The sequence below is a fragment of the Colossoma macropomum genome, unplaced genomic scaffold (genome assembly GCF_904425465.1).
Source record: "Colossoma macropomum unplaced genomic scaffold, Colossoma_macropomum, whole genome shotgun sequence".
NCBI lineage: Eukaryota > Metazoa > Chordata > Actinopteri > Characiformes > Serrasalmidae > Colossoma > Colossoma macropomum.
The window spans coordinates 11,979,541-11,994,745 of NW_023494785.1; the positions used below are offsets into that span (position 1 = coordinate 11,979,541).

The 15,205-nt window shown below is 40.0% G+C and overlaps 1 protein-coding gene across 1 annotated transcript in view; it reads left to right on the forward strand.

Moving 5' to 3' along the window:
- The first annotated feature begins 3,107 nt into the window (after positions 1 to 3,107).
- The window catches only part of si:dkey-192l18.9 (F-box/LRR-repeat protein 7), a 37,150-nt gene continuing 25,052 nt past the window's right edge, over positions 3,108 to 15,205 (forward strand). Inside the window, exons 1-2 of the mRNA XM_036582848.1 lie at positions 3,108 to 3,515; positions 13,303 to 13,392. Of these exons, the coding sequence (XP_036438741.1) occupies positions 3,479 to 3,515; positions 13,303 to 13,392 (127 nt within the window). The 5' untranslated portion in view covers positions 3,108 to 3,478. The remainder of the gene's footprint in view (positions 3,516 to 13,302; positions 13,393 to 15,205) is intronic.

Sequence of the window (15,205 nt, forward strand, 5' to 3'; positions counted from 1 at the left end):
AGGAGTGGATCAGGTTGAGTTGTTTTTAGAAGCTTCTACAAAGTAAATTCGTTTTAAGGCAGTTAAAACATTTAATAAAGATAATATTCTTAAACTGATTCATTATTAGAAATGTGCACTCTCTCCACACTGCTGAAGTTTGGGGAAATATTGCTCCTTTTGATATATTCTGAGTAATGTTTGGTTTATAATATAACTTTTCAATTAAATAAGGATGTATTAACTTAAAACAGCTTTTTATAGATAGTGGATATATTTGGCAGCACTCCACTTCATGATTGAACATCTGAAAGTTTGAGATGTGATCACAACAATGGGATAAAATGTGTGGGGTTTGGCATTATTATCTAAGTAGTATTTATTTATTTTTTTATTTTTTCAACTGGTCCTCCAAATTTTGCAATTTTATGATGAAAACTCAAGTCCTCATTCTTTAAAAACATTTTGAAAGCTAGGTTCCCCTACATTTTTGATGGGAAGTGTATATCCAGATCTTTTGAATCTCTTTGCAAGTAAATAGCATCTGTTTGAGTGTCAGTACATCATTGCATGGGCTATCAGAATTTATTTTTACATTGTTTGTTTGTCACTATGAAGTAAAAAAAATGCCTATTGAGTCCTAATTTTTGTGTTTGGGCACTTCAGCCAAAATGAAAAATGGAACCATCACTAAATCTGTTGTGAACATGTTTACCTCCTACAGTGGCGTCTTAAGAGTATGATTTTCCATTTTAAAGACTAAGAAATCCCCCCTTCTAATCATGTTTCTTGAAGGTTGGAGGAACTTTTGAAAAAGTACAAGTGCTTTTGGGTGGGTAGAGGGCAATCTGTTTGAATTTTTTACTGCTCACTGGCTAATATAGAAGGAAGCCAGATAGCTGTCCTTACCGCTATGAAGCCGAATATCACCAGAAGGATCCCAGTAACCCAACAGTGTATAAGTGTAATGCATGCTAGGTCTTATAGTGAGAAAACACTGAAGGATGGAAACAAAATAAAAGGATGCAAGCTTGTGAACTCTAGGCTGAGGGATGCAATGCTGCACTACAGAATAGCATAACATATATATTTTTTTCGTGTTAAGCCTCCTCATATCTAAGTCCCTAAACCAGAGATGGGGAATTGGGGTCCTGAAGGGCTGGACTGCTCAGTTTGGCAATCGTTCTGCTCAAACACACATGATTTAACTGCTTACCAGGTTTAGTAGGTGTGACTGAGCAGGGAAATTGTCAAACTGTGCTGGATTCTGGGCCTCAATTCCACTGCTGCCCTGAAGAGAGGAAGTAGATAGCATTCTTGGGTTGCATACCGCTGAAGCAGAGCGTTTGGCTGTTAAGGGTTTCTGGGGCTTGGCATTTGACCCTGTCCCAGACAGCCAGCACACCACTGATTGGTACCATGCGAGCCAAATAAACAAGTAAAACGTGGTCACTTCTGCTAGCGCTTTCTCAAACCCACTCCCAGAAAAGTGTCTCTTAGACATTAGACATACTCCCCAGATTTGAGTTCAGGCCTGAATGAATGATTCACTGTGTTTGTCCAGAAACATTTATAAAGTTCAAAAATTTTGTGGTTTGGCCTTTTTACAATGCACTCCTTGTGTAAAAGATAGCAGCCAATAAAAAGCTGTTAAAAACAGTTAACACTGCAAACATTTTCTCAAACAGTTTTTAATGCGTGGCTCAAGTAAGTGATAGTATGAAAAGGTGAGACAGTGTACATTAGATCTCTACACTTTGTTTGGAGGTTTTTTTCATAAATTTATCTTTAATAAACCCCTCATATTGTTTATTAGTGGTAGGAACAGTGGTAGAAATACCCTGAATATGTCAGCACTTAACCCCAGCAGGCACTTTTAAGAGCAATAATGGCCATTGTCCTTCTGCCAGTACCCCACAAAGGTAGTGTGAGTGATTAATAGGAACTTCAAGGAAGCAATCCCTTTACAAAAACGCTATTGCTGGTTGTTCATGATTCCTGTTTTGAGGTTCACATCACAATAAAGTTTCCGCTGATAAAGCTCAGTCACCTTATTCTGGACAGGAAGTCTCAGAGACGTACAATGGAGCAGACATCAAGACTACAGACAGCAACCTGCAGTTTATAGACCATGTGTAACTGCTCTACGTTAGCAGGCTGATCTGGGATCAGATCTACCTCTGTCCAGCGTTCATGAACAAGGCTCTTTCTTATATCAAGCTTTATAAACAGTTGCTAAGATCCCCCCAAGCCACAAAGAGCCCAGCAACTATGTTGTTCTGATTGCTTGTGTCACTTATGATATTTGCAGAAATGTCTTATGAAGACATCAGTTATCACTTTGACTCACTTTGAAAAAAAAATGCTATTTTATTTTTTTCTTATCAAAATAATCAGCATTTCAATTCTTGCAAAATAGTATGATTAGGGTGGGTGGGATTATTTAAGGGCTCGTCAAATGTTCAGAACTGGCCCTTTTTAATTAATATGTCAAAGAAGGGTTTTATGACTTAACAATAACTGAACCCTTTTTGGTTCATATATACATCACAATTTTAAAAAAATATGTGTGAAGAATCATAAAGACGGTTTTACATCATAGGGGCAAAGAATCATTTAACCATGCAAATTATGAAATTAGGGATGCACAGTGCATCGGTATCAGCAGCAGACAGATATTCTGATATAACCAGTATTTCTAACAGAAGAGCAGAGTGTTTAAGTGACACTGCTACTGCATAAAATATCTGAGTGTCTGATCCACTCTTACCAGCACAACACACCACCACATCAAAGTCACTCCAGAGCTGAGAATGATCCACCACACAGATAATACCTGTTCTGCGGTGGTCCTGTGGGAGTCCTGACCACTGAAGAACAGGGCAAAAGGGGGGGCTAACAAAGTCTGTAATTGTAGAAGTGCGAAGTGCACCAATATGGTAAGTGGAGCTGATAAAATGGACAAAGTGTAGAAACTATGTGTATAATTTTAATACAGTGAGGTTATTTTATTCATTTATTTACTTGTTTATTAATCTTAGCAGTGCCACGCCAATAAAACTCTCTGTCACTGCATTCTTTTGTGTTCTAGCTACGCCCCTGTTTCCACACTGATGGTCACTGCAGTGTCAAGTTCAGCTCAGCCTTAAACCCAGCGGTCTCTTTAAAGCCCCTGTGCTTCAGCCCCTGCATCCCTCTGCTGGAGAATATGATCTTGAGCCTCTCCTCTCCCCGAGCAGTCTGCGCTGGACTAACATCTCTGCAGGACTGAGTGGACGGACACAATGGAGCCTTCTAACCAGGTTTAAGCCCTTTCTGGGCAGCACAGTGCTGTTTCTTTCGGACTGGACGGCTGTACGCGACGCTGCTCTCCTCTGGCTTTTTCCCTCACCTCGCTATTAAGAGTTGGAAGTACTTTTCGAGCTCGTGTTGGCTGATTTAGTGTGTAAAGCGCCATGTGTACCGCGGGGTTGTGTGGATAGACCATGTCTTCTGCAGGATGGGCGCGAACAATGGGAAACAGTACGGAAGCGAAGGTACGTAGAAAAGCTGACTTTCACAAAGCTGCCTGCGTGTAAAAGCGAACTTAGACTGCGCTGAATCTGTTCTCCTATTCTTCCTGTGCTGTGTGTGGTTTGGGAACAAGCGGGTCAGTCTGCTGTAGTGAGAGGCACGTCTGACCTGAGACTGAGAGCCGTTCTGTTCTTCTACATTTGCTTTCTGTTGTCCCAAATCAGCAGAACTTCTCAAGTGCTTAGATGTTACTGTGGTCAAGTCAAAGTCAGCTTCATGCCATACCAGGCTGAGATAACGAGTCCAGATAAAGAGGTTCGTTTCTTCCGCCTTGAGAACTTCTAGATCTTGTGCTCAGCAGTCAAGGCGAGAGTCCACATCTGGTCATCCTGATCTGATCCTCATGGTGGGTTTACAGATGTCTGTCCAGCTCAAAGTTCAGGCGAACCTCAGCACAACACGGTCCACATTGCACTCTGTCTCTCTCTCTCTCTCTCTCTCTCTCTCTCTCTCTCTCTCTCTCTTTGTACAAAAGCCTTAGTCATCTGAGACAATATTATTTAAAAAGTCATTTATCTGGGCTGAAAGCTGAGAATATTAGAATAAATACAAATATTATTAGAAAATCCAATAAGTAATGATTTATGTATGTCTGTGTTTGTTTAAAGTTCCACAGTTTTAAACATTCAAAGTGTCTGTAAGATCCTAAAATTGAGTGTTACATTAAACATCCAGCAAAGTTTGAATAAAAAAATAAAAATATAATAAAATTCAGGTTTAAAATCAGATCAGACTCATCTGAGAACTGTGTGGGCGTGGCCTAATAAGCATCCTTAAGTCCAACACTACTAGCCATCACTGAACTAAACACAACAGCACAAGCTATTAAGTTTCTCTGACTTGACCAGAGAGATGGACTTGACCACAGGGCAGGGGTGTCCGATCTTATCTGCAAAGGGCCGGTGTGGCTGCAGGCACCTGATCAATTGTTTGAAGACTAAGACCAACTGATTAAACAAGCAGAGTCAGGAATGCTCCTGCTTCTTCAGAATAAAAACCTGCAGCCACACCGGTCCTTTAAAATTGGACACCACTACAGCACAGGGGAACGCTGTTTTGTTAAAGCTGTGGGGGTGGGACAAGACACATCTGCCTTAGGGGTACTGCTTATGTAAGCAATTCCCAATATTAAGACTTCCCAGGACATCGAGAGAGGGACATTTTGGAGCCATATATTGGATGCTGGAAAGTTATCCACAATACATACTTTATTCATGTATACTGTGTGCCTACAAGAGCAAGATGAACCTACACTCTTAGCAAAAAGGGTTCTATAAAGAACCAACAAAGAATTCTTTGGCTTATAACAATAGTTTTTTGGTGCTATGTAGAACATATATGTGTATATACACACACACACACACACACACACACACACACATATATATATATATATATATATATAGACCATCTACTGCACATTCTTCATCAATCTGAAGAAAACGTTCACAATGCAGAGAACCCTATAATCATGCAAAGAGTTCTTTGAGTGTTCATCGTTCTATATAGAACCATTTCATTTACTAAAGAACACTAGAAGAACCATCTTTAAGAGTGTACTTAGAAAGAAAACATGGATTTTTGGTTCCCTGGGGCTTTAACCATTTCCAGACCTCTCCTCAAGGCTGCCCAGAATAATTTGCAGTTATCATCCAATACCTAGTTTGTCTAATTGGTCCTTCATTATATTAAATCAGGTGCGCTATTGATGAAAGTTTAACGAAGACATGCGATGGCTGGAGGTCAGCAACAAGTCAATAACCAAACCTCTGTTCTTATAACTAACTCACAGGATTATCAACTACTTTCTTTGCTGTGTTTGTGTTTATTTGTATTTATTATAAATGTTATATAGTGTTTTTACAGGCAAAAACTCACTCACAGCCAAGATAAATATTTTTAAACAATTTCTTAGGTGCCTAAAACCTTTGCACAGTATTGTATACAACACATAGATATTCATCGTCAGCATGTGAACGCCTGATATTTATCTCACTTAAGACCGCCAGAAGAAAGTCACAGACATCTTGTAGTAAACAGTACAGTATTTCCATAAACATTGAACATAGTGTCTGGAAATTATCCAACATTTAGTGGAGGAGGTTGTGTACTGATTATTAGTTATAGCAGAGATTAATAAAGACAAATTATTATCCTATTATTCTGTCGATTATCAATCTTCCTGTCTTCATACTTATTATTGCTACCTTCAACTTAAATGTAGTACTACAGGGGTCAGTCTTTCCACATAGGGCTGATGTGGCTGCAGGTTTAATTCAAACAAAGCAGAAACTCACCTCATACTAACAAATTGTTTGAAGAGTGAGACTAACTGAATAAACAAGTAGAATCAGGAGTGCTTTCCTGTGGATAACATCTGTGACCCCCGGTGTTGTGTATGTACACTAAATGGACAAAACTATTGGGACACCTACACATTATGTCCACAGGAGCTTTTATGATGTCCCATTCTAATTTCAAAGGCATTAATATGGAGTTGGTCCCCCTTTGCAGCTATGACAGTTTCCACTTCTCTGGGAAGCTTTCTACAAGATTTTGGAGTGTCTGTGGGAATGTTTGCCCATTCATCCAGAAGAGCATTTGTGAGGTCAGACAGTGATGTTGGATGAGAGAGCCTGGCTCCATTCTAGTTCATCCCAAAGGTGTTAAATGGTGTTGAGGTCAGGGCTCTGTGTGGGCCAGTCAAGTTCTTCCACACCAAACTCACCCAGCCATGGCTTTATGAACCTTGCTGTGTGCACTGGGGCTCAGTCATGCTGGAACAGAAAAGGGCCTTCACCAAACTGTTCCCACAAAGTTGGAAGCATAGAATTGTCCAAAATGTCTTGGTATTAAGATTTCCCTTCACTGGAACTAAGGCTCCTAGGCCAACCCCTGAAAAACAACCCCATAGCATTATCCCTCCTCCACCAAACGTTATGGTTGGCACAATGCAGTCAGGCAGGTAACATTCTCCTGGCATTCACCAAACCCAGACTCGTCCATCAGACTGCCAGATGGAGAAGTGTGATTCGTCACTCCACAGAATATGTTTTCACTGCCCCAGAGTCTGGCATACTTTATTAATAAATCATTATTACCTATTCTACTGCCAGTGTTTGTCTATTGAGACTGCAAGGCTATGTGCTTAATTTTATCCACCTGTTAGCAATGGGTGTGGCTGGAACACCTGAAATCAGTAATTAGGAGGTGCGTCCCCATACTTTTGTCCATATAGGTGTACTTGCTATATTCAAACACGTGCTTACTGTTTCGGGTCATTTGATGAACATTTCAGATGTTGATTTGAACATTTTCAGGACTAAACTGCATTCAGTAAAGTACAAGGATGCTTAAGTTAGGCTGCGACTGGCATGTGATGGCCACAAAAATCAAAGAATACCATAGCAGATGTGAACTGCCCATCATAGATCTTTGCATTCCTGAATAAACTGCTTAAAGGTGTCAGAGGGATACTTGGGCTAAGCGGGATTGTTGTCTTAGGCTACAGGCAGTCAAATCAGATATTTCTCTGATGTGTTCCCCAAGGCAGCATAAAATCACATCCAACCAAATATTTTCAGTTCCAGATTGGACTGCGTTCATACATTCATAATGTGGTGCGCCATTTTAGCCAATGGTCACGTGCCAATTGCGTGTCAAAACTCTTGAATCCAGTAAAACAAAGACAAATGCCAATCTGATTTGACCATTTGGTTGTCTATATTCAGCCTAGAAGCTGATCATATGGATCCAATCACTGACAGAATACCAGATTTACAAAAGAAGACTGAAATATTGTTCTGGCTAATTAACTAGACGAGTACTGTATCCCTTGGCACATCGTCAGCCTATCTGCTCATTTACAGATCTGAGGAGTGAACATTATCTACAAACAGCTGGAATGTAGAAGCTTTTGAGTCTGGGTCAGTGCCTCGTACTTTTCTCAAGACAGCTGTTGCCGCAGTCACAGTGCGTTTCAGCTCGATTCAATTAGTTAATGCAGGAAGATTGCCCTTCAAAGCTGAACGTTATTACAGAGCCGAATGAGGAGGGAGTACTTGGCTTTCAAGTGCATCTCTGCAAAACGTGATACCTCATCAAGGGTTCATAAACGTATGCTATTCTTCTCCGTTTGTGCCTCGAGCATCTGTACTTGAGATTGACCTGGTCTTGAATTTCACTCAGAGAACTAACACCCTGCTAAACTCTCTTTGCACCTTACATAAGCACGACACAGGAAACCGCTGAACGTTTCTGACAAGTTGTTTTCCAGAAAAGTAAACAAGTTGGACTCTTCTCAGTCCTGCAGCTTTTCACAGCTCACTTCTTCGGAAAGTGTCGGCGGCACGTGGTGAGTTTAATGGGGCGGAGACAACGGTGTTAAACTCGTAATCTCTCTCTCAGAGCTCTCTTTCTCTCTCCATCTCTCTCCCTCTCTCTCTCTCTCCCTCTCCCAAAGAGCTTTCTCCTCTTTCTGTCTCGTTCTTTCATACTCTTTCTCTTTCAATCTTAAAGAGCTCTCCTCTTCTCTCTCTCTCTCTCTCTCTTTAGTTCTTTTTCTATCTTCATCCCAGAGCTCCCTCTGTCCCTGTCCCTGTCTCTTTCTTTTTCTCTCTTGCTCAAAACACTCTCTTTCTCTCTATCTCTCTCTCTCTCACTCTCTGAGCTTTGTTTTTCTCTCTTTCGCTCTCCCAAAGAGCTTTCTCCTTTCTTTCTTGCTCTTTCATTCTCAAAGAGCTCTTTCTCTTCTCTCTCTCTGTCTTACTGAGAATTCTCTTTCTCTGTTTGTTTATCTCTCAGTTTCTGTCTCAAAGGGTGCTCTCTCTTTCTCTCTCTCTCTTTTGTTCTTTTTTCTCTTCATCTCAGAGCTCCCTCTTTCTCTCTATCTCTCTTTCTCTCTCTCGCTCAAAACATGCTCTCTGTATCTCTTCTTTCTCCACCCTTCAACGAACTCTTGTTTCTCATTTTTTCTCTGTCAAAGAGCTGTTTCTCTCTCTTTGAGAGCTTTCTTCTCTCTCTCTCTCTCTCTCTCTCTCTCTCTTTTATTCTCGTTCTCTTTCAATCTCAAAGAGCTCCTTCTCTCTCTCTCTCTTTCTGAGTTCTCAATTTCTGTCTCTCAAGGGTGCTCTCTCTCTCTTTTGTTTTTTTTCTCTCTTCATCTCTGAGTGCTCTCCATCTCTCTTTGTTTCACTCAAAACACACTCTCTCTCTCTCTCTCTCTCTCTCTCTCTCTTTCTCTTAAAGAGCTGTTTCTCTCTATCTCGCTCTCTCAGCTTTCTCCTCTTTCTCTCTCTCACTCCTCCGTTCTTTTTCTCCTTTAAACTCAGAGATCTTCTCCTTCTCTCTCTCTCAGAGTTCTGTCTGTCAAAGGGTGCTCTCTCTCTCTCTTGTTCTTTTTCTCTCTTCATCTCAGAGCTCTCTCTGTCTCTATCTCTCTCTCTTCTCTCTCTCCTCTCACCATTTCTCAACAAACTCTCATTTTCTTACATTGTTTCTTCTTTCTGTTTTTTCTCAAAGAGCTCAGATTCTCTGTCTCTCTCTCACTCTACCATTCTTGCTCTTTTGATCTCTTTGTCTCGCTTTCATTCTCTTTTTCTTTCACTATCTCTCTCTCATTTCTGCACCTCTCAGTCAATTGTGACATGGATGTATCTGCTGGAAAGGTGGATAGACTGGTAGTCAAAGGGAAAACAGGAGAGGTTCCAGTGAAATAAATCCTCATCAGTGATGTCTGGGAAGCAGCCCAGCCTTCTGTATCTTAAAGGCTTTAAAAGGAAAGCAATGAAATATGACAACTGTGAAAACAGATCCACTTTAACCCCGACTACAACCACCCCATATGACATCTCACTAATTATGCAGAAGGCAGAAGTCATTGACAGAAATTATGAGCATGAAGTCATTAAGTCTGCCAGTGTTATTGGTCTCTGTACAGAAGCAGAATCGAGCCTAGATTTTATGAATTCAAGCTGTCTCTCTCTCTCTCTCTCTCTCTCTCTCTCTCTCTCTCTCTCTCTCTCTCTCTCTCTCTCTCTCTCTCTGTGTGTGCTTAAAATGTTCACATGCTATCAGTGGAAAATAGCTGTCAATGGGTGCTAAGCTCCTGAGTAATGGAACTGCTTTTACAGGGCAAAACATTCTACGCATCATTTGGAAGATCAAGGTTTGCCAAAGAATCATTTATTAACGGCTTGTTAATGAAGTGAGTCTGATAAAAAGGCCAGACTTTCACTGCTTTAACTGAACTGAGAGAATAATTCAGTCTCCTCTACAGTTGAAACCGAACAGTTTGTTTGCAGCACCTGCTGTTTGTGGACAATTCAGGTGAAACTGGCAGGAGTGCAAATGTTACATCGAACCACATGGGCGGGGTAAACTATAACAGATGGAGAGGCTAGTAGTAACAGTCATTAAAAAGGTAGAGTGGTTGACTGATGCAAAACACAGTTAACTCTATATAAGACTGTGTTGTTTGGTTGTGTTAAACAATGCCACCTTTATTTTTGACCACAAAGTGTAAGACCTAATGTTGACACAATAAAACTGAAATATATTGATCTACATGATATCTGTAGCACATTTTTGATTAATCTGTGGATAAAAATGTCCAAAACATGGACCGTTTTGAATTTATATGGGAGGAATATGGCAAATGAAATAAGAAGTGTGAATTCTGTGTCATACACAGAACTCAGTTAACAAAAAACACATTTAATGAAAAATTATTCATATGGTAGAAAAACAGTCTTTGATGAATCTGGAAAAATCTGCCCAATTGCTGAACTCGCGAGACCATGGCTAAAAGCACATTCTACTGAAACCAGTTTAACTACATAAAATGTCCATGTTACAATTTACCCTGCATTAGTTTGTGTCCTGCCCTGCCCTACTCTAGAATACTAAAATGCTCCATTAAAGAGAGAAGATCTTTTATATTAGTAACGGATGAAGGATCAAAAGCTGGGTCGCTCACTCCTCCACACTGATCAGCTGCTTCTTAAGTCTTTCCATCATTAATTTTTACTGAAACCACTGTTTGTGTAATAATGAAATGATGACATAACCAAAAACCCATATAGACTGCTTTTACTCCTCTCTCCAAACACCACTTTGGATGCATAAAGATAGAAAAAGGACTGTCTTTGTTTCCAGCGCCATTCCAACATCCAAAAAGCAGCCGAAACAGCTGGTAGTCAAGCAGGAAACTGTTAAAAGAGCCAGCCACTAAACTAAATCATTATGTTTTTAGTTCATTAGATCAATCTTTAGCTCTTGATGGTAAACTGGCACTCAAAGGATAAAGCTGGTAAACAAATAGCTGACTCTTCAGAATCCTACTCTGACTCCTGAATGCAGTTTATTATTTTTTATGGTTTTATCTTTAACACACACTGGTGATGTTAGGCAGAGAAGTGGTAACACTGTACGAGAGAAATTCATCGCCAGACTTTTGTGGTTTTGGTTCTTAATCCCAAGGACTGAAACTGTTGTGTATCCTTAGGCAACAATATCATAATAATAAAATATAAATTTCACCATCCGACACGACACTGTCCCGAACTTCAGAGCTACCCAGGAGCTTCACATAGCAACAAAATAACAGTCTTCCTGTTGAGTCTTAATTCATGCCATTTGACTATGCAACAAATTGTGTCCACTCGCCTGGCGAGTCACATTCCGGGGCCTGATGTGGAAATGGAAGCAGATGTGCTGGCTCAGTGATGTCACCACAGCATGTCGTCACAATGGTAATGATGAAGGGGACCTGCCTCATGTTAGCCACATTAACTGCACTGGTTGGTTTAGGAAAGGAGAGAATGTGGAAATGACTGAGTTTAGTTTGCGTGGTGGGTTTTATGTAGTCGTTATGAATGAGGCGCTAAGAGGGCCCCGCCTCCATCTATGCTTCACTGGTGATGCAGAGGCTTGTTTGAATCATCTCGTCTCCGCATAGCAGTGCTAATGCTAGACACTGGTGGGTGGGTGGGTGTTTGCAGTGTGTCACTGGAATCATGTGATGTGTGTGATGCACACTCAGAGCGTGTGAAGAGGGGTTTGTTTACAGGGAGAACTTATGTGGGATAAAAGCACAAGCCAGTCTTGCACAAAGCCACTTGTGGTTTGAGTTTATGACCTGACAGAGGATAAACTGCTGTAAAATAGCCCCGTCACACACACATGCATGCATACAGCAGTGCTCCTTTGGTGAATACAGAGTCTTTGCTGAGGGTCTTAGCTTACTTCTTCTTTAATCAAAGCATCTACACGGAAACATCTGTGCTCTCAGGTTGTTAAAGGGCCCCTGTCATGGAAAACCATGATTTTCTCTCTCTTTTTTTTTTAAATGAGAGTTTGATGTAGAATGTAAACATTATTAAAGATTCAAAACATATCATTCGTCGACCATACAGTCCATATACGGGAACCAGAACTGCAAAAACAACTTGTTTTCAATTGTTTTTATGAGAAACAGTATTTACACATATGCTACTTATTCAGTCAACAGCAATTTAGCTCCGCCCATTTATTCTAAAGTTATAAGGAAAGTTTTAGCCTGGACCACTTTCTGAAATAGGCATAATAGAGGGCAGCCAACCAGAACAGAGATCATTTACATATATCAGTCTTAAATACACAGTAACACAAACAGCCTGTTTAAATCGAAGGTTTAAAGAGTGGTTGGGAAAATGGTCATATAAAAGTGAATTATGACTGTTTTTGATACATAAAACCACACAAATGTCATAACTCTGTCATTTTTATAGATAATAAATATAAATACATTTAGTTTGAAAGACAGTTCCAAGTAAATGCAAAAGTTCATATCAATTAGCTTGAAATTGGACTGGTCATGGTATAAAGAGGCCTTTAAGTAACAAGACCCCAATGTCATCATGTGTCACTTTCAGTGCGTTACATACGATCACAGTTCTGGTTAGTTTCAGTGTCAACGTAATTTGGTAAGAAAGCACTCTCTCATAATGCCTTTTTGATTTAGAAGGACTTCAACTTGTCTATAACACTATAATAATTCTTCTTGCCCTTGAATCACTGCAAGCTGTTGCTGGATGATTTAGCTAGCCTTGCAATTCTGTATTAAGCTTGACAATTTGCTTTATGGTCTTTCTACATGTTTGTGATGTTTTAGTTCTTTTACTGTCTCGAACTGGTCTCTCTAGGTTTGATTCTTGTATAACTGAATTAACGGAGCTGAATTAAAGACGGCCAAAGATAGTTGAACGTGTCACAGGCAGAGCTGTCATACTTCATCATAACACAACTGAAAACTCTGCCAGTGATCAAGTAAAGCAATTTCTTCCATGCATTGTTCCAGTGCCGGATACTGGCTGCACTTTCATTGGCAGGAAGACGTAAACTAAAAGGGTTTAGCTCAGCTCCACTGCATTCACGATGAGCATTAAATATTGACTCTTTTTTCTTCCTCAAAATCCTTAATCATGAAAACCTCAGACCTCAGATTTGGATTAGAAACAAGACATGTCTCTATGCCACCGGTAATAATTTGGAAAATGGCTGACCAGCAAAGCCTTGGAAGTCTGATTGCATTTTTACTGCATCTGTTGTAACATTGACTTGCAGTGGGAACTAAACACTAACACTCACCCTGAACTGATACCAAACACCAGCACTCCCACTGACACAGTACTGAAAACGTATATGTTACCATGTAAATAAGCAAGCATGTGTCATGAAAAACCATGTTACACTGTCTCTTTGGTCACACAGGTAAAGGAAGCTCCAGCATTTCCTCCGACGTGAGCTCCGGCACTGATCACACGCCCACCAAAGCTCCCAGGAATGTGGCTACCAGTGAAGGTGAGGCATCTGGTCCTCATTATGGGCTAAACTCCCTCCTCAACTCCCCCTTCTCTCGCTCTCCCTCTTATGAAATGCTGACTATTTTTGGAGGCACTTGTGTGTTCCTAGGATAACCTGAAATCAAAAACAAACTTGCCGTTCCCATAAGAGTTAAGCACCCGTGGGCTGTTCATCTGAATAGGCCTGAAAAAAGTCCTAAAACGCTGTATATCTGCAACACTTTATCTGTGTGCGCTCTCAGAAAAAGCTTTCGCATGTGTTCTTATTAGGTTCCCTAATGTTGGTGAAGATTCTGGACCCAGCTGAGTGCTACAAACTATTTTGGTCCCTAATTGGTTCCTTAAAGGGAGGTCGCATGTAAGATTATGTGTAAACATTGAAAAAGCTATCTAATATGTTAGGATATCTCATCTGTTTGCTTGAATATCAACTCTTTCATGCAGGCCTGTCTAAATCCAATAAATCTGGTGTTGTGTTTCATTTCAAGAACATTGTGAGCCCACAAAAAAAAATTTACTCGCAAGCAGTTTAGCTTGTATTATGAACAACAGGCAGGTGTAAGCAGCTTTATTACTTGTTGAACGTAATTGTGTCTAGAATGTATAAAGGCATTTTGGAGATGAGAACCAGCATGAAGATAAAGCTGCCTTTAAAAATAGCTTAACTCTTCTTCACGATAGGCATAAAGTGTAGATTCTGACTGTTATGTTATTTCTTCAGTAATGTTGGAATCTATGGAAATGTGTTTGATATACAAAACCAGAACTGGATTGTCATGTTTGTCGGTGAGCAAGCCTACATTTATAAAAAAATGTTTTTATTGTATTTAAATGCTGTTTTTGTTGTGACAGTTGTACATAATTGTCAAGGAAGCTGAGGTTGTTGTGTTCTTTTTTAAATAAGCATGACTGTCTTGGTGGAGAGATGTGAATTGTTTTGACAGCAGGGGGTTCTCACCCCTTCCCTTTCACCTCTCATTGCTCGCTAGCAGCTCAGCACAGTCACAACAGTTCACATGAAGAGCCAACAGTGTCCTAGTTAATCTGATAACTGAGTTACAGGATAAAATATTTTACTTAGCCCCTTACAATCTCAGGCTTATTACATACTAAGGCTTATTATTCAGTAACTATAGGGACTTAAAATTGGCTGAGCTATTCTTAGGTTATGGAAGTGTGTAATAAAACTTTGGGGTCTACCAGTGGGCCCTGGCCATTTTATTTAATGAAAAATATCTTAACTGATTTCCATTCAACAGACAGAAAGGCACCCAGAGGGCCTGCAGAAGAAGGCTACAGATACAGATCAACAGGTCACCAAAAAGAGTTTTTGATCTAGGGCTACAACTACTGATTAGTTTCGTATTCAACTAACCTATCAACTATCATTTGATTAATCACCTTAATTAACCATTACACCCTCTCCAGGTTCTCTCCCTTCACTGCTGCCATCATTCAAAGTTTTGTCAGTGCAACAGTTTCTTCTTTTGTGTTACAATGAAACATATTACCCTGACCCTTCCTGAAGTCTACTGCACTTTATCAGCACGGTCGTGTTTTACACGTACATTACAAAGCATAATAGAGCGCTTTTTTAAAGTAACAGTGTGTCGATAATAAAAATCTGCATCAGCTTTTTAACAGTAATTGATATCATAGTCTAATTGTTGGAGTAGTTTGGCACCTTGATAGTGTGTCTGACAGTTGCAAGTCACTTTGAGTCTGTATATAAAGTTTTGAACATGAAATCCATTCAACTTGTATATGTATCATTGCTGTCCAACAAAAAAAATTCAAAATGGTAACTTTAC